This window comes from Corvus cornix, chromosome 4, assembly GCF_000738735.6.
Source record: "Corvus cornix cornix isolate S_Up_H32 chromosome 4, ASM73873v5, whole genome shotgun sequence".
NCBI lineage: Eukaryota > Metazoa > Chordata > Aves > Passeriformes > Corvidae > Corvus > Corvus cornix.
In genome coordinates this window covers 46,252,321-46,272,548 of record NC_046334.1, presented here as the reverse complement: position 1 = coordinate 46,272,548, position 20,228 = coordinate 46,252,321, and the positions used below count along the sequence as shown (strand labels likewise).

Below are 20,228 nucleotides of genomic sequence, written 5' to 3'. Positions count from 1 at the left end.
CTTCAAATAAGAGTACACGCTGCCCATTTTATTCACAATGAAAAAGCTCTTAAAGAGATTTCGATAAAGATTTGCCTCCTGCTTGCAGCCCACGTTTGTAATGTTTATGTAAGTGAGGGATATAAATCTTTTTCAAATGAACCCCACGGTTTTTAAACCACCCTTGTTATAAACTGCCTGTTTCCGTTTTGCCTGCCTAAGCAAGCAATGCAGAGCCTGCTTGGGATAGACTGGAACTAATTTAATGTGCTCCAGGTTTAATCCCCATCCTCCCGGCTTTTACTGGCAGATTTTACACAGAGGACTACTGCTGACTTTAACAATGATTCATGAGATAAGTGGGTTTTGATTTGTTTTTCCACATCAGAAAACATGCAAGAGAAATGCCACGAACACAATCTTAATAAAACATGGCCGAGACGTAGCCAGGTTAAAAGAAATACAAATAATTAAACTTTGCCACAAGAACTGTTTCTCTGCGTTTGAATTTGTGAAGGTGGATTTCTAGCTCGCTTTACGCAGAAGAGCAAGGAGGAGCGCGCAGGCCTCTCCGCCGGGGCGGCACACGCTGGAGCGCCGGGAAAGGCGAGGCACGGACGGAGCCGGCGCGCGCGGCTCCCGGCGGCACCGGGAGCTGCCGGCGGCACGGCCGGGGCCGCGCCCTGCAGGGGGCGCTGCTGGAGCGCCGCGGGCACGGAGCCGCCGCCCGGAAAGCTGCGCCGGGCTGAACTCGACCCTCCGCAGCAATTACCCAACATCGGGAAAATCCTGCTACGTCGTTTCTGCTGCGGACATGCTGCTTCGCTCTCTTCTACTTATTTCTTTCCTCCTTCTTCTTCTTCTTTTTTTTTTTTTTTAAATTTGTTTGGAATTCGAAGGAGCAAAACATGTTCATTAACACGGCACACTGAAAATGGGACAGCAATTACAGATGTAATAGGTGTTTATTTTTGAAAACGTAACTGAATGACTGATGCAGAGACCACATAGATGCTACTTCGCAATCATCTTCTCGTGTGTCGAATTCCCTGCTCATTTACATAAACCAGATGTTTCCCCGACAAACCAAATTCCTTGAAGAAAAAACAGAAGTTGCTATACTTCAAGTCCAAAATGAAAGATGATGTGAATGTTCCATTACCCACTAAAGGCAAATGTTTACATTAAGTGCAACGGTTTCCTTTTATTTAGCACAACTTTTGTGAGGGCTTAGATAATCCTCAGCAGAAGCGTTAGAAAAGAAAAATGAAGCTACTTAAATTTACCCACTGGCCTCAATAGCTTCCACTTCCCTTGGGAGTGAAATGTCTTTGCCAGATCTTGACACTCAAACCAGTCCATGGAGTGGACAAATACTCTGAAACAAGTAATCAGAATTCCTCATTCCTGCAGGGGAATTGGCTCCTGGAATCTTTCTGGTACCAGATTCCCAGAGGATCACTGAGGAGTAAGAGTGATCATTTTACTAGTTTAGTGATCATTTAAAACTTGCAACCTTTCAGTACACATGGATTAAGTGAAGCACATGAAAAATATATATTTGCTGTTACTGAGAAAAGAAATTATTATCAGGAAAAAATTCTGAAATCTCCCAGCTACACCTAAATCTTACTGCTTTTACCAAAAAACAGCTTGCTAAAGTTCTAGATTACTACAGGAACAATGTTTTACATTTAATCCGAAGGGCTGAATTCATAGAAGATGCCTGAAGGTTATACTTCTTACTCACCTAATCTTCCAGAACATAACCTTATCCTTTCAATACATGGATCTACCAACTTTCGGTGTGAAGCCATTAAAATCCTGGTAAGAAGGAGAAATCCTCAAGGCACAGATCAATAAAAAATTCGCAATAAAAGCAAAACACTCAACCTGAGAATAACTAGTAGGTAACTAATCAACAACCAAAAGTCCAATAATAACCCAAACATCAGGAAAAGAGCAAGGGTGAGCTACCAAAGCCAGTATTTCATGCCATTCTCTGCAAAGAGTGCTATGAAATGTAGAATATTTAGTGCTGTGGCCATGAAATTCAGAACAGGCACTGATGCTGCAGGTAGGAATGTAGAAACCACACAGCAAAGGCAGCTTTGTTGATGTTAATGGCAAAACAATAGATAAAATCTCTTGATTTGAAAAAAATTTGGGGACTCCTGGGATGTCTAAACTCACTCTTTATCCTGATCCTGAGGTATCAATGGGCTTTGAAAGAGCTGACTCAGCTTTCAGCTGTAAGATGTTCTCCTCAGAACCAGCACAACTATCTTTTCTTAGCTCTTCTTTTCAGCACAGGCTAGCAAACTCCGAGCCAACTGCAAAATAACTGAGAATTAGACATAAAGAACCACTCCATCAGTTCTCAGTCTTGAACGAGGTCACACGTTCCACTAGCCACCTATCTCATCTATATATACCACGAATTTAGAAGACAAGGTTATTAAATCTCTGTATCGAACCACTCAAGGAACATATGTGGTAACTTCAGTAAAGCAAATTTTAAACAAAATACTCCAGAACAATGTGTTGCAATTAACCTTTACTATTGGCCCTTTCAAAAGACTGTGGCCTTTGAAGGGTCATGTGGCCCTGGTGCATGGCAGCCACATTTCCCTCTCCTGACAACAGTACAGCGCTCCCACAAAGCCCACAGTTCTCACATCCAAATGCCCCTACACTGGCCACTGGGACAGCCCTACCGACTACTGTTAAATCCTCCATGTCCACCAAGCTGCGCTGTGTGTCTCAAAACCTTTGGTACTTCTGTTCCCACTTTCTGGCAAGAACGATTACATGAACATGATCATGTACAAAAGAATAAACATCTATCCACAAACTGAGCCTCCTGCCAACACAGACAAAAAAACTGACACGTATAACAGGGGAAAAAAAGTTAAAATACTATTTTGGCTGCATCCCTCTAAGCTGCAATGAGCAGCGAGCCTCCGAAAGACATTCCTCCAAAATCACAAGTTCTCAACTTACAGCTCTCTCCACATAAAATAATGTGGCATCGTCATATGCTGGCAGAAATTTAACTCAGTCTAGAACAGATTTCCCTCCAAATCTTACTATGCAAATAAACAAACAGCATGACTGATCCACCATTTTAACACAGAATAATCAGAGCAATTATAAGTCAGCATTTATGCCTTTTTTTTTTTTTAATTAAGGGGGAAAAACCAACCTCTCAGCGTGTCTATCGAAAAGATCGCTCACATAGTTTGTTCCCAACACTCATCAGTAATACACACTAATTACCATCAGAGGTTCACTTTACACATCTGGTATCACAAGGGATGCCTGAACCCAAGCCCATGCTACTAATTAAATTCAATATTTTCATCTTAGAGCAAAGACCACATTGACAGCACTGTGAAGCAAATGCCGTTATCTACACAACTGATAACATAAGTATGCAAAAGCTCAGGAGGTTAGGGGGTAGCCTGAGCTCCTGTACCACTCAATCTCTGCCAATTTGACATCAATTAGACCCCTAAGAATGAGACTGATATTCTCAACTTACTTGGTATGTGCCATGAACCTCTAGGATGTAACACTGCCTTTAAACCAATGGTCTAAAACTACAACATTTCCTTGCTTATTGCTAATCAAAATCAGTGTCAAACTGATTCTTCCAGTCACATCTGATGTTTTTCAAATAATCAGTAATGATCATTGCCTGACTGCAATATTTGTAATATGCTGCTTTATCTTTTAAATAATGTTGTTGTTTGCCAGCTTCAAAGCTGACTTCACAATGTCAGGACTTCATACTGATGCCATGAAGATTTTTGCCTTTTCTTTTATACCCCTGTTATACCTTTTTACAGCTTCTGTATTCCTAGTGCTTTTTGCCTACATTCTTGGACTTGTTTGTTAAGCTAAGAGACTAAACATTTTAGAAGCTTCGTAGCTAGGGATCAGTGTGCCCCAGACCCCAAGGTCCTCTCCAGAACACATTCTGTAAACCGAGATAGAACCATCCAGGGGAAGGTTCCTTGGGGAGGGGGGGCTCATTTGAGCCTCTCATTGGGGAATCTTTGATAGATATGCTAATTAGTAAAGCCTATAATGTTATACCCAATGTTGGGGGGAACAGGAGAAGAAAGACACAGACACAGAGATAGATTCGGCAGGGTGCATCTCGATGCATACGACCTAGACCTGTACACCTAAGGATCCTTAAAATAAATAGCAAGGTAAAATCCCTTTTCCCCTTCTAACCGTGTATGCCTCTTGGTTTTAAGACCAGGAAAAGGCATCAATACTATTGGTGGAATTTTACTATTATTTCTACCAAGTCTCAAACTTTCCAGAACTTAACTTTCATATTTAAAGCTATCCACTCGTGAAGAACAAACAACTCTCCCCAGGCATACGATATAGGCAATTTTTTTAAAATCATGGTGCAAAACACAAACAGCTGTAAAAATTAAAATATCAAGTCAATTTTCCTGACACTACATAAATGTTCCCTGGAGTGTGTATTTTGTTCATAATAAACTGTAGATGTGTGAAGAAGTGAAAAAGAAACTATGTTTTTTTCTCAGGAAGTTTTTCCCCAACAGATTTTTGTCAGAATGGCTCTCCTGGTCTGTATAACATCCTTTGCTTCTCAGTCTTCTATGCCTGCTACATTATTCAGCTGCTAGACTGGTGAATTATGAGGTTATGAATAACATGATGTTCAGTATTTATATGAAGACTACACTGAAGATTTTTTTTGGAAGAAATGCAGAAGCAGCTTGCTTCTCAATAAAAAACCTAAAAGCACATCCTGAAACAGACATGGAAGGATGACATTACCAACAGTGAGGAGCACTTGGAAGTTCTGCAATGGGTGGGGACAAGTTGGGAAGGGCAGCAATTAGAAAAGTTTTGGAAGAAGAAAACATTTTTTAGGGTGAAAGTTAATTTTTACTGTGCCAATCACAATTTAAGTTAAATTCAAGTTTATTTTCCCTCATTCAGTTTATGATCTCATCTCGTCATCAAGGATGATTGATGATGTTTCAGCATTTGGGCAATTGCCAATTGCAAGTAAAAGGGAATTATTTATTTTTCTTTAGCAGTGCACTCCTGCCATTAACTGTATCCCACCCCTTTTGTTTACAGCCTGTCACTGAAGCCACAGCTTTATTTTAATGTGGTATAAGCTCTTGTCTGGGGTTGATAGTGCAAGTGATCTAGCAGACATCTTGCACAAAGAGCATCATTTTGCACAGGAAACACACAACCTTTACTTCTGAAATTATCCCTGCCACTGATCCAGACAGGATTGTCTTCTCCCATTTAAACGTGGACTTCAAAGCCATAATTGAGCAATGGACACTGTCATCTTCCTTGTGGTAAAACTACATTTATTTAATCCCTTTAAAAACAAACAAACAAGAAAATTACTTTGACCTTTGCCTTGGGACAAGGATTCTGATTTGAAATGTGTATTACATGTCTGACGCCCTGTAACTGTGTCCAGCTGAACTGGGTCAGATTTATGTGCAATTAGGAAAAAAGGAAACCAAAACAATTTCGTTTTCATGTTTGTTAATATCAGAACATCTTGTAGAAGCATTAAATTTTAACTGAAACACATAGAATAATGAAAAAAGAAAATAACTAGGAGAATGAGTGATTTGATAAAAACTGCATTAAATAAATGATATGGACTTTCTCACTTGCATTTTTTCTGGGTTAAACTATTTAGAAATGTATGTTTGAATGTCCCCACTTTGGCTGTTCATAAGCCACAAGAAGGTTTTTTTGCATGAACTCTTCAACCTGAGAGTTTAGCAGAAAAGCTTCTTTACAAGGCTTAATTAAAAGCAGGTTTAAGTCGGGGCCCTCACTCAGTCTGGGTTTTATTTTGGCCTTCTCTCTGTGTCAGAAGTCAAGTCCCAAAAGAGAAATGAAGTTCATTATTGAGTCAGGAGAATATTTTCTCCTTCATACTAAGCCCAACTAAATAAGCTTCAGGTTTGAGTCTGGGTTTAGGTATCTTCAAATGAGACTTTATGTAATATGCACCTAAGGGTGAAATGTAAGAAGATGCTAATCACAATGTCTAACTTTGCCCTACATAATAAATAATGTGTGAAAAGCACACTGCAAGCTTCTTTGCATGCAACTGGTTTGGTACGGGGAAACGTATATTCTAAACAGATGGTGTTCACAATGAGCGTACTTCACACCATCGGATGTTCACAATAAATGCAACATCATTGTCATGAAGCATGGTAAATACTCATGCAGTCACACTATAAAATGCACTGAGCAATGTACCAAACCAGAACAGCACTGGAAGATCTGTTGGAAAACATTCAACATTTTCCAGAATATTTTAAGTAGCAGTTTGTTGGAGACTTTTGACATTGAATACTACGCTAGCGGTTTTTAAAGCATGCTGCCCTAAAAGCAAGATTACATTTTAGCACTAATAACTATAAAAAAGTTCATTATTATCAGTCATTCTAGTGCAAAGAACAAGGACCAGTAGTCAAGCAGTTAATCACTTCAGTTAACAGGAAATGTATTATGTTATCATTGATGGTTTTGTAACTGGACAGTAGGCACAGCCTAGCGCATCCTGTTTGCAACCAATAGCAGAAGCAGCTGCAAGACCGTGATATTTGTCATAAGCATTTCTAAGAACAAAAACATGGTGATGTTTTTTCAAAAGGTCTTTCAATGTTCACCAGATGTGGAGCACATGTGGCCCTTGAGTGTGAGAGAATAATGCGACAATAAAGTTGAATCAATACAACATGTGCCAGTAATCACACCAAGATGACATGCAAATGTTTCAAAAACAAAAATATGTAAATTATTTTTAGTTCTTCAGGACAGAAAAACTGGGCACCTGGTCATCCATGAGTTGCTGTTTCCATCATTATTTGAGAGCCCATCTGCTTGAAATATGTTTCTCCCTGTGTGAGACAGCATCTAGCTTTTGTATTTTTATGCAAAGGAATTCCATTCCTGTGCCATTATCTACTGAAAACCAGTAAGAGTTAAGAGATTTAAAGTTATCCTCTGCCTCTATGTATTTTATGAAAATAAAACTCCTATGAACAACACATGCAGGAAAAGGACAAGAAAACTAGTGCCAGGCAAGAGTGGTTTAGTGATGTCTTAAAAGTGTGTCTCCTCTTTTAACTTACAGAAGGGAAACATAATTAGAAGAGGTACACCACTCCATGCTTATCTTTACTCCTGTAAGTCTACCCATCAGATAGTAAAGAAACAATTCATTTTCTGCTAGTGATCACTTCTAAAGGAGATCTTGCTCAGGCTATGGATAAAACACATATGCACACAGTGATAGGATAGGAAACAATTAATTTCACAGAGGCAACAAAACCATTTGCAGATGCTGACGTTTGAAGTTCAAACCAACAGTCTTACATGGGTGAATTAATACAGAGAAAAAATTTCATTCCATGTAGCTCAAAAACAATGCTATCAGAACCCAAAGCAAAACATTGAATTTTTGCAACCTGTTAACAGACTTCCCAGCTATTATGTCCCCTAAAACACATGGTGGCTTTCCAACCTATAAATTCGTTGCCAATGGTTGCTGTCAGACCCCGACGAATTAGAGATGAGCACATATATCTTCAGTATATTCAACCTCTTCTCTGCAGTGAACAAGCAGATGAAACTAAACCAGCATGTAGACAAAGCCAAACTTGGCCCATGCCAGTGAGTGACACTCTCTTGAAGCAGCAGCACCATATGTCCTTGAGCACCTGCTGCCACCTCTGCAGATGCAATGAGAAGATATTGTGAACCATTTCTCTCCTACAGTAGGTAGCTTCTCAAACAGCCTTTCCTTCCATGGTACAGAGAAGAAGCACAAATTTCCAACAACTGTGGCAAAAGCCAAGGTCTCACCAAGACAAGCTTGGAGGAACAGCACGTAAGAGGACACAGAAGGTACTAATTGAGTTGTTGTAAAGCTCTCCAGAACTACTGTAGAATTCAGAGTACTTGAATGTTGTGTACTGACTCCTTGAGCATTGAGTATTTTTTTGTGGAGTGACAGAAATTAAATAACCTGGTCAGAAAATATACCTACAGTCTGGGGAAAAACCTACACAGAGGGAGGCATGATAATCAAATTAAGTAAGAAAGCTAAGAGAGCTTTTCACCCTTTTTTTTTTTTTTTTTTTGTTACAAGAACATATATTTGGAAATTTATTCTTATGTATCATATAGTTACAATCAGAAGAATTAGGCTACTGTCCATTAGAGATAATGAACTTTAAGTAGTTCTTTAGCTTTTTAAATATTTCTTTAAATATTTTTTGTTTATGATGTAGGCAGAGACTTGCATAGTTTTTTCATAACCATATCTGTTAAAACATGAACGAATTATTTTAAAACATATACTTTCAAAACCAAACAGAACTTAAACAAATCATGCCAGTGAGATCCTGGTAAGCAGGGACACCAAAGCCATAATTAAAATATATATTAATAAAAAGGCAGTTGGAGATCCATGACAGTCTTCCTCAGGGATCCTTTATGTTAACCACATTCTGATACTATTACTGGAAAACAATATTCTGAGCAGATACATTTAATATCTACAGCTATTAATAGTTACAGATATCTTAATACAGTATCTATATCTTCCCGAAATTCAACTGTCCTATCTCTGTTTCTGTGTTGCAGAATACTGGCTTAAGAAATTCAGATAAGTCAGAGACATTTTATAAAAACTGAAAGAAAATGCACCTTATTTTTTATCAGAGAAGAACATTTCTGCTCCATTCAGAAAAGGCAACTGTACTGTGCAAGGCAAGTCAGACGCACCTATGAAGCATGCCTGAATCCTTTGCTGCCTACAGCTTAGCAGCTATTTCGTTTCCCCTAGACTTGAGGATGGGTAGGGAAGAAATACTAGAAGAAAAACTGATGGATAGAATTAAGTCATGTTTGGAGAGTTTCTCATCTCTGGCACATTACCTTTTCCTCTTCCCTTCCAAATGCCCTTGTTAAAAAGAATTTGTAACTTTTCCCTTCCCTAGAGACTCAGACTATCATTTATTACTTATCCATTATCTACATTTTATTTTCCTGAAGGATAAACCTACATCAACCTGACAGTTGTGCTGAATAGCAATGGTTTATGGACCAAGTAATTTATTTATTGTAACTTCAACCATATGTTTTAACCGGCTACAAAATTATGAAATACTTCCCATCAATAGTCAGTCCAAGTTAGATTTCTATACTGAATTGCCTAATGTGAATGTACAGCATTTCTGTACTTCAAACAACCAGTGTGAGGACATAAACAGCAGTTAAATGTATTCATGCCTTATTAGACACAGCTGCACAAATGGGCTGTCGCATTACATTAGAAAATACCGTCCAAGTTTTACGTGTGCACAGTACCCTTCATTTCTGCAGGCAACATGACTACTTTAAATTACAGGAACACTCACAGAATCATATGCTATTTGTTTTAAAGGCACACAAAGGCAAACAATCTGGGATGAGGTGGTGCAGGGGGGACATCCAGAGGGAAATTTAATTTTTTCTCCTATCCCTACCACATTTTTATTTAACAAAGCATTCTTATTAAATGTACAAAAGGGTAAACACAGAGACTACAATGCTACAGAAGCATATCAAATAAGGAAATGTAGGCAACTTCTAGGTGTGGAGCAAATATTTCCTTTTGCTTTTTAGGGGAAGGTGGGATACAAATGAGAATGAAGCAGTCTTGTTACAGTCTTGTATCAGCCCTCACAGTGCTCCGTGCCAAGCCAGGAACACCACAGCCAGCAGGCAGATTTGAGCATAAATCCACTTTTTTCAGGTCTATGGTATGCTAACTTTAATGTTCTTCTGTTCAAATATGGTGCCATAGGGTGAAATGGGGAGACTTCTGAAGAGGCATCTTTTTAGACTGAGAGAGTCCCTAGAGAAACTTCATGGCAATGTAAGGTAATTTAGCTGAAGAAATGTGAACTAGAGAAAATCTAAAGAAAGATAACCCCTAGAGGAAAATCTCTCTTCATTTCCCAGGAAAACTCAGGAACGTGTGGGAAACACCTAGTAGGTTGAGTCATTTGTCTGTTATATGTACCTGTGGGACAGCAGATGTAGTAGTAACCTCTGATTAAATTCTAATGTTCTACGCCTCTCTAAGAGGGAAGAGTTAGAACAACAACTCTGTTTTAAGTAGAGCTAACTGGTCAACTCCAAAAGGATGCCTGGCAATAAGTACTATACAGGCAGAACTCTGGCAAGCCAGATTTGATTTTAAAATCTATTCTTCATGACCTACTGCAGAGGTAAAATTCCACTAATATTTTGCTGGCCAAATCAGCATGTTGCTTTCAAACATGACTTGCTTTTCTAACCTAGACAAGGAGAGCTGAGCCTGCCTTCCTTACAATGATGCAACAATTTATAATGAACAAAAATCTACCATGGCTCCATAGCTCGCCTGAGCCACAATCAGCTTGTTGTGTAGTAGTGTCTTTTTGTATAGCTTCCTTTGAGGATGGGGTTTTCATTGAAAACAACAGTTTTTTGAGTTCTCCAACACACTGCCAGCTCCATTTCACCACGAAAAGACAAAATCTTAAGTCAGGAAAAGAAGTTAAGTCCTAGACCACCCCAATCTCAGCTTGCCTGAAAGCTCAGAAAATTAACACCACCTTGTTTTCCATCAAATAAGCAAAATCAAATTTAAGAATATAGTTTATTTTCTACTGAAAGTAATGTGCACCTCTATGTCTGTGCATGCACCATGTGCTCAGAAATATCTGATCCAGGGAAGCGTGGGGGCCAGTTGAAAGTTAATATAACTCATGAAGGTGGGGAGATGGAGGAAATGCAATGTGGCAGCCCCACTGTTAATTTTGGATATTGCCCACAGTAAAGTTTTCACTAGTTTTCAACTGTGTTGTTTCTCTGCTTTCTCTTTGCCAGTCTGTAGCAAATAATCAAACGTATCCTCCAAAGGAAGGAAAACCAAACTGACAGACTAGTATAATCACACTCAAACACAGATATACAGTGCTGGCACTATCAAACTGGTTTGCAGATAAGAGATTTGATAGGTGATTACTGCCTTTGAACTAAGAAACACAATGATAAGCAGTTCCTATGAATAAAGCTCTCAATATACACTGTGCTTTGTGGTGTTGGCTTCATTATTATTACAACAGTATCTGTTGGGAGGGAGGACACATGGGCTGAGAAAATAAGGCAATGCTCATTTCCTTAAAGACTACAGTATAGTTAGTGACAGCAGAAAAAATCCAAAGGTAAATAGTCTGGCTCTAAAAAAGGGGCAAAATCCAATTAGAATTATTAGCTAAGAAATCCTACATATCATCTTAAAATAAACCCCCTGCCTTTCTAACCTAGCCTATGACAAGCTGAGTGAACTATTTTGACTGAAACTATTAAAAAAATTACACCAAATGAGTATTTTTATCAAAGAACCATGAGTAGCATAATGAACGAAGTGGATACAAAATAAAATGCTAGAATACAAATGGAGCTGTCTGCTTCCCCATCTCCATTCACATATGACTTTGCCTGCCAGTAACACACAATTAACATCAAATTAATGATCTTATTAGCAGAGACTTAACACCACAAAAGCACACTTGATTCAGTGCTCAGCAAAACCTTGACAATTAACTTGTCCATCAGGAGGCTGATGAATGGGCATTGCTAATGGGATTTCTGTAGTTAAGAGGCAAAAAGATGAACTAAAGGAATCTGCACTCTTGCACTGCTTACCTGTGACTACAGAAGCCACATCTAAAAAGGCACTGCCTACAAGTCCCTGCCTTCCAATATAAAAGATGCTGCTGCCAAGAGTGCTTGACTCCTCCACTTTGTTGAATCCAAAATAATACATGTCATTTTTCTGTGGGTTAATAAGCCATGACATTTGTCCAGTCTGTTGGAGACAATTGCCATGTTTTAGGAAAAGTGCTTTTTAAAACACATTTCATGCATGACTCAGCCTGTCCTGTGCAAGTAAAACCAGAAAGAAGTAAGACACATTTTTTTGTGAGGGTGGTACCAATCTCCTTAAGAAGAGGACACCAGAAACCAGATCCTGCATCTAAAGGAAATCAGGTAATATGCAACCCTTGTAATTGGAGCACCATGTAGAGCAAAGCAAGCACTTACTGGGAATACATATGACAGAAGCTTTGCCTCTTGGAGCACAATTATCAGTGTAAGAGTAAACGATGACTCGTTCAATGTTGCTAATATTGTGCCTCTTCACAACTCCTCTACATCTACTGGCAGGGATTGTGGGCACCTGCCTTTTGGCCCAGTTAATATTAACTCAATATTAATGTTACATGTTAAGGAGAAAAGTCACAAAGGAGAAAGAATGGCAAGTGGCAGGCAGAGCCATAGCTCTGCACAGGGATTCCCGGGACTGGTGAAGGCCTCTGGGTTTCACTGGTGGTGAGTGTCCATATGAAGCTGAGAATCGTGCTGCCGTTCTGCAGCATGGGTTAACCAGATATCAACTGCCATGTAATCACAGCATGTATCTAAGAAAATAGCAAGAAAAAGGTATTGATTGTTTAAACTTCTGACAAAACAATGTGCACGTGTGTAGAGGGGGTGACAGTGGTTTCCTGCTTTTCCACCCTGAAAAGCTCCTATTACAGTCATTTATACACTGGGATTCTTTCATTTTACAAGAAGTATTTTGGTTTTGTACATAGAACAATAATTTAACAGTTCCAATTGACTTAGTATGTTTAGCCTCTTCCCAGAAAGCTTTAAAAGTTTTACATATGTTGACATTTGTTCACTTAAGAAAGCCATTTCTTCATTTAGTGCTCATTTTAGAGGCTCTAGGTGACCTATGCCTGGACACAAAATATTAGCCCTTTCACAGGGTGAAGGAGGGAGATCTTTATGTTTTAAACGAGAGCCATAATGGCAATGCTTGGCAATTTTCAGACCAAATGCAAACACGTTTCTTTGACAATACCAAAAGATATTTTTAATTCACAAGTCATATGGTAACTACACTTAAAATATTTTAGCCCCTTGTCAGCCAGAGTTAGAAAAATTTGAAATAGCCTTCTTTCAACAGATTAAAAAATTTTAATAAAGTCAGCTTTTGTTCACTCTCAAAGCATTTATTTAATGTTAAAACAATCCCTACCTGTATTTTATTTTGTACTTTTGAAGTAGTCTGACAAAAGCATTCTACTTTACAGGAAATTGTTTTGACTAGAAAAATTCTATATATACAAATAGAATAAAATAATTTATACATGTATATATACACGCATACACATCTTTCTTTCTGAGCAAAACTACTTGGAATACCTTAATCCTGGCATGTCAAACCTGGGAAATGGTCCATAACCATGGAAAAGGAATTGTAACCAACAAGCTCCCTCTCTATGGTGTGTCACAGATGGTGTACAAAACCAAACACACTCAAAAGAGCTCATCACTTCCTCAAACTTAGTTCACTGTTTTACTTGTATTGCTGTAGTACTAAGATGCCTCCAGCAGTTTAGGGCTCTGCTTTATAGAAAGGTATAAAAACCACATAAACACACCTGAATTCCTGTTAAAACAAGGCATCATGAGCATAGGAGGCATTGAACAAGCAAAAGAAATGAATGAACTGAGACCATGTGAGACAGGTGTCAAGAAGCAACACTACTTCAGGACTGGTATATACCAGTTTTTATGAAAGGCTATGAAGTTTAGCATAAATTTTATGTAGAATAAATAATTAAGAAGTTAAAAATATCGCATGTATAAGGGAAGAATCCAAATGGGTTTAGATGGTCTGGAAACGACTCCAATGTAAATGCAGCAAGTCTAACAAACAGATGGCTAAATAAGAACTAACAGTGAATAATTTGGAAGCTTAAATAATTGATATATGACTATTTTCACTTCATCAACAAATTACATTTCATTGTTTAGTTGTGTAAGACAGAATGTGTATCAGTGTCCAAACTGCAATCTCATCCAAAAGATACCAGATTCCAGAGGATGACCTTTGCAATCACCATGGTATCATGCAAGACTCCCACCAAGACAATTCATTCCATATGTAGCTTTATGTTGAAAAGTGACTGAGCTAATTTCAAGATTTATTTTTTTAAATGTAAAATCTCTAATTATGGGCAGCTAACACTATGGGTCTTCTTTCCAAATACTGTTGCAATATCTCTTCTAAAAAGATTAATTGATCAACATTGTGGGCCACCAAGAAGAAAATTTATTGCACTAAGCTGAGCTATGTAATTATAAATTACACATAGAATAAGCAATATAAATAATAACAACACAGAATGTCAGTGATCTTAATCTATTCTATGTAGAAATAAAGGTCTCTCAACAGCTGACCTACGAATTATTCTTGCAGAGCAAGAGGAAGTACTCCAAAAGCTTTTCTATTTTCTCTCTTCCTTCTATCAAACTGCGTGCTTCAGCAGACCAAAGCCCATGCTGAAGCTCTTGGCTGATACCAGTTTAGAGTCAATAAATGTCACCTAGTAACTACTGTATCCTGTAGAAAAGTTGAGAGGTCTGAAAACTACATTGAGTTCTAGGCAGGGAAAATTTGTAAGCTGTTTTAAGAGTTTCCAAATTTATTGGCAAAGGATTCTGTGCAGGCATGCATATGTGAGGAACGCCCAGCCTACTACGTGCAAATAAATAATAATGTCACTCCTGATTAAGTAATGAATTGTGTACCCTGCATTTGTAAAAATGGTAGAGAATCACAGCACGGGATGGCATGGTTACTAACACCCTAGCTATTAGATCTTGCTACTGAAACACTAACTACAATATAAAATACTCAGCAGTATTGCAAATTTTTCACTTCTTTTTCCTTTTTTTTTTTTTTGTGAGTTTAAATATTCATAAGAGAAAGAATGATGTCATTTATTAAACTCATAACCACTCTCTGCCAAAAGAAAAATAAAAACATCGGAATGACATCTGGCATTGAGTCTCTGTTTCCCTAAAAACATGTTTGTACTTTCTGTTTCTCAAGACACCAAGGACAAAAATAAAAACTGTATTCTGACAAATTTTACAGCACCAAATTAGTACTAATTTGTACTTGGAATTTTAAACATGAAAATACTATACTGTCAAGAGCTCTCCATCTAAGTGTATGTACACAGCTTCCACCACCAGAGTATTTGACCTACTTACATTACTACCAGGAGTGACTAAAAATTCCAGTTACTTTTGCTAAAATATTGGAGTGCTCTCTTTTTTATGGTAGCTGAAAGGATTTTTAGTCTGATAGGCATCATAAAGGTAATTATATCCACTGAGTTATAGGATGAAACTGTGAATATGTTAATGATTTTTGGTTATGGATTGATTTTGTGAATTTTTTGGGTTTGTGGGTTTTTACAGTATTATTTATTATGAATTTAATTCAAATTACTCTTGAGATTATGTGACATTAATCACAATCACAAAACAAAACTTTAACAGTTCTGAGATCCAATGGTGGCATCATGGTTTTTAGGTCAGTGCTGAAGCTCTCTAATTTACTGGGAAATTGTGAAATGCTGGGCAGCAGGTGCAAAAACTTTGTGGCACAAAAAAATCTCAAGAAGCAAGATTTCCCTCTACAACATTATAATAACAACGAATTTAATAATCTTCCAGATATCCTTATTTTTGGCAATCCAGCTATTCTAAGACAACAATGCTGGTATATTAGCAGTTTTAGAAGGAAGTTTACCCCAGACATCTTAAAAAAGAGGAGAATGTCCTCATCCTAAAGAAGAAACACAGCTTCCTCTTTTGGGAAGAGCTCTCTGAAAAAAACCCTAATCTTGGAATTTAAATGGTGGGGTTATTAATAAAATAGAGTTCTACTCAGTATGACAAGTGCTTTACTCTTAAATCTTGAGAATAAGTTATGCCAGAAGTATTCAGCCAATTCTAAGAGGTAGCACCCAACCTCAGCAATTCTAGAGTGTGCCATTCAAGGAGGAACAGCACTTTCCCTTGGGGCACATTATGGTCCCATTCACACTATCTGCTGGGTACTTTTAAGCTGAATTTGGAGGCAGAAATCCCTGCTCAGTAAGTATATGAGTAGTATATGTTAGAAACAGCAAAAGTATTTTTTCTCTCACAGTGTCACATTATGTTTACTCTGGAGAGAGCTCCTCTTGTGCTTTTGTATTGCATGGGCCCATACTGCTTAATAAACCTGCATTAAAGACACAAATTTTAGAAGAACAGGAATATAGCTAAAAAGTATGGAGTGGCAACACTCTTTCTTACTTTGTTACTCCCTAAATATTAAATCTTCACTTGCAGGAAAACAAGGCAGTCACTTGAGGAATACTGGGGAGTTACAGGCTGTGTGATGCAGCATTTAGTCTGTGCTCCCTTTCCCATCTACCAGCTTTATGGATGGTCAGAATTAGAAAAAATAGAAAGAGGATCTCAAGAGATGAAAAATACAGTGGGGTAGGATATCTCCTTGGTAAAGAGGACAAACTGTTTCAATTCACACAGCATTTAAAACTCCTCAGTAGTGAAAGCTCTATCATGTGCAGAGGTAGAGCAGCAGGACACAGAGAAAACTTGTGATGGGCAAGGTGAATCATTTTGATGCATTACTCTTAGATCGTGACCCTCTTTCCTTTGAGTCAATGCCATGATTCCATTGACATCTAATTTCACTCTCAAACTATTCATCCATCCCAGTTAAGGAGAGAACAACACTGTGTTAAGTATGCAAGCTGCACTTTTAGCTGACCTTCAGTCAAAACCGAACTTCCTTGCTGCAGATGTAAAAAATTCATTGAGCCAACATAGGTCTGAAAAATGTAGGGATTTTAGTTATGACAAAATAGTAGAAGTGGGCTATTTTGACATCTAACAGGCCATTTTTAGAACTGAGTGCTTGCAACCGAAAAGGGTAAATCAAGGAGTAGAGAGAAAAAGAAAAACAGAAAAGGTTATTCAGTGTAATTCGGTTAGAGTAAAGGTTTCTTATCAACAATGTGTTTTTTTCTGAAAAGCATGAAGTAGACTAAGCAGAGAATCATGAGAGCCATCAGAGAGATCCAGTAATGACAGAAATTCCAACACTGTGCAGATTTATTTTTTTGGGAAATCTGAGATTCTAACATAAGCTGTTTTTACTGCGTTATCTCCTTTAGCATCAGCTAGAGTCTGACATGCATCCATCAGCAAAAAATCCAGAATTCCCGCATTGTTGGAGTCTAATAATATTAGTCCCAGTAGATCTTTTACAAACAGTTGTCTTCCATGTTGTTCCATTATACAGTAGAAACAATATTACTTTCATGTTGAAACAAGTACTTTTTACTGAGGATTCTTAAAGAGTTATTATTTTAACTATATGAAACGTAACAAATATGCTAAAGAATTTCTCAGTAGTACTGCTGAAATAAACTATCACAGCATCTAATTTAGTGCAGTGTACCACTATGCACTAATTTAGTGCTATGTACCAACCATTCACAATGCAATGTCCTGGTTGATTTTTTTAAAATAAAAATATCTCTAATGTCTTCGGGGTCTCAACACTTTGCTCTGCCTACAAACCCCTGTCAACAGCTCAAAGACAGGCCATGTGCTCAGAAGCAGATACTGCATGTCAGATTTTGTCTTCAAAATAGAATCTATGTAATTCAAAATAACTGTTGTTTGAACTACTGAAAATAAGTATGTGCTTAAGGAACACTTACAAATGTTAGCCTAGAAAGTTTGCTTTGGCTAACACAGTTTACCTTAATATGATGGGTGGAAGGCAGATGGTATAATCCAAAGCCACCTACAATTATGAGACTGCTTGTTAAACATTTCTTTTTTATGAAATATATAGTTTGGTTGTTCCTTACCTCTGTTTTCCCACTCCCTGCTGATTTACTGCATGGCTTTTATATAGGCAGCTGTTGTTGTGAAAACACCGCTGAGCTTGCAGCTTTATTTTGATTCTAAAGCTGAACTGGTTTTAAGATGGAACTTAACCAGCCTCTGAGAAGAGCTATGTGACATGACTCACTGGGGGAGAGAGAAGGGGACTATGGGCTGTCAGTCCCATCTTCTACAGTCCAGAAAAACTAAAGAATGGCTGGAATTAATTCTTTTACCTGAGGTGTATTTTGGTTTTTTAAATAGAGAAAGAAAGTTGCCTACGGTGTTCAAAAATATTTCAGTCTTACCAAGAGAGAATAGTTTTGAAAATTAATTTAGACAAGAGCTTGCTATCTAAGTTTTGCATTTTTTTGCTCTCCAAATCTTGCAGAAATTCATTGACTATAAAGCTATGAAGTATGGGCATATTCTTCTTGAAGGACCAGGGATTGTACCCTGCTGCCAGAGATCATGGGGAGAGTCAAATTGGTTGGTTGTTTTGGACACCTAGACAGAGACAACTGATTTTTACTGAAGTATCTGGTTTTCACTCATTTAAGGCTGACTCTAACTTCATTAGGAGTTTGCTCATGAAGACATGCCTCTTGCTACAGTTTCAGAAGATGGTTAAAACAATAAAATGGCAGAAGAGACACTACAGGAAGAAAAGTTTTGAGCTTTCTGTGAACTTAAGCAGAAATTAGCTCTCTAGTTTTTTAGAAAAAACTCCTCCTTTGTTTGGTACCCCTCCAAAGGTTAGTAGGATAGAGTTCAATATACCACTAACTCTTAATTTCCTGAGAGAAATCCAAATGTGACACAAAATGGTATGTAAATAATACTGTGGTCACAAACAGGATGCCGTAAAAAATGTGGTGGTGGGAAAAACTGAGGGTAGATGACAGTCGTGAACAAGAGAAACCTCACTCTCTTGGTGCATGGAATTTGCAACTATGCTTTCATCTAGTCAGCAAATTACATAAGTTTTACACTTACATAGTGACAAACTCCTCTCTGCATTTGATTCAGCACTTCAAGAATTACATAATAATAATAATAATAATAATAATAATAATAATAATAATAATAATAGCAACAATCCTAGCCAATGCTAAAAGTTACATCTTCTTGAAACTTCATATAAATGCAAAACTGTCACCCAATTCAGATTACTTATACGCTTCACCTTTAATGCCTACTCTTTTGTTTATAAAATTTCTTAGACACAGCTATAAAAGAATAAATATGTAGGTTCCCATTCCTTTTACCTGTTTGGTAATAAGCAACAGCTCTTTAGCAAGACATCCCAGTGCACTTCTTCATAAACAAATACAAGCTACAGAATGCAATGGAAAATCAAAACATTAAGCATAATGTGTACCTGCAGAAGTAATCTCTCGAAGGCAAGGAAATTGTCCCATTTGGAAGTCAGAGGGTGTTTCAAAGTCTGGACCGTGGCCAGCACAAGCTGTAGAAGACCACAGTGGTTCTCCAAAGCTTTGAGATTGTTTCTGAAAAGCTGAATGTATGAGCTGAGCTGTTCTGGGGTGACTCTGCCTGTAGAAAGGGAAACAGGACACAGCATTCAGTGGTGACCAATGCAAAACAATTTTTTAAATTACAGTGTAAAGGTTATAGAGAACTTTAGGCCTGATCTTAGCTTCGCTGCAATCACTGAGAGCTTAGGCTGCAGCAACAGGTCAGGACAAAGACTTACATCATCCAGGAATTGTGCCTTGAGGTATGTAATAGAGCAGGTTTTTAACAATGCACAACAGATGGTGACATAACAGGTAATACAATTTTTTGTTTTCAGACAAAGAGGGACATTCATTTAAGCTAGGGAAATAATATTTGATGACTTCTTCTAAACAATCTTTCTGTTTTTACCAGAAGTCCAATGGGACTTCATGAGCCTTTTACCTTATGGCAAACTCAAACCTTCTCACCACTTCCTGAGGGTGCATTTTTGATTAGCCTTGACTCAAAAAATAGATATAATGTTAGTGATGCAAGGAACTGATTTCTGGAGCTGTTCTTGGAAGGGACACTTCCAAGGTGTGACTCTTCAGTTTCTGACATGTAGTAACCACAGCATGATTTCACTGGCTATTTGAAAATAAACACCCCAGCACCCACACATGGTTCTGTAGACGTCTCCTTATTAGAAGAGCATGAGGGGCACCATTTGGGCCAGATGAACACTACAGGATTAGCTGTTGTTCCATCCAACGTTAAAATGCCAGCTGAACTGCTCAAGCAATTTATATTTTAGAAGGGATCTTTTTCAGGAAGGAAGGCAGCTCATCTATCCCAAGAAAATCATC

At 38.0% G+C, this 20,228-nt stretch overlaps 1 protein-coding gene across 1 annotated transcript in view; it reads right to left on the bottom strand.

Moving 5' to 3' along the window:
* Positions 1-20,228, bottom strand: part of SCFD2 (sec1 family domain containing 2) — a 195,733-nt gene that overhangs the window by 122,671 nt on the left and 52,834 nt on the right. Inside the window, 1 exon segment of the mRNA XM_010402156.3 lies at positions 19,283-19,458. Coding sequence (XP_010400458.2) covers positions 19,283-19,458 — 176 coding nt within the window.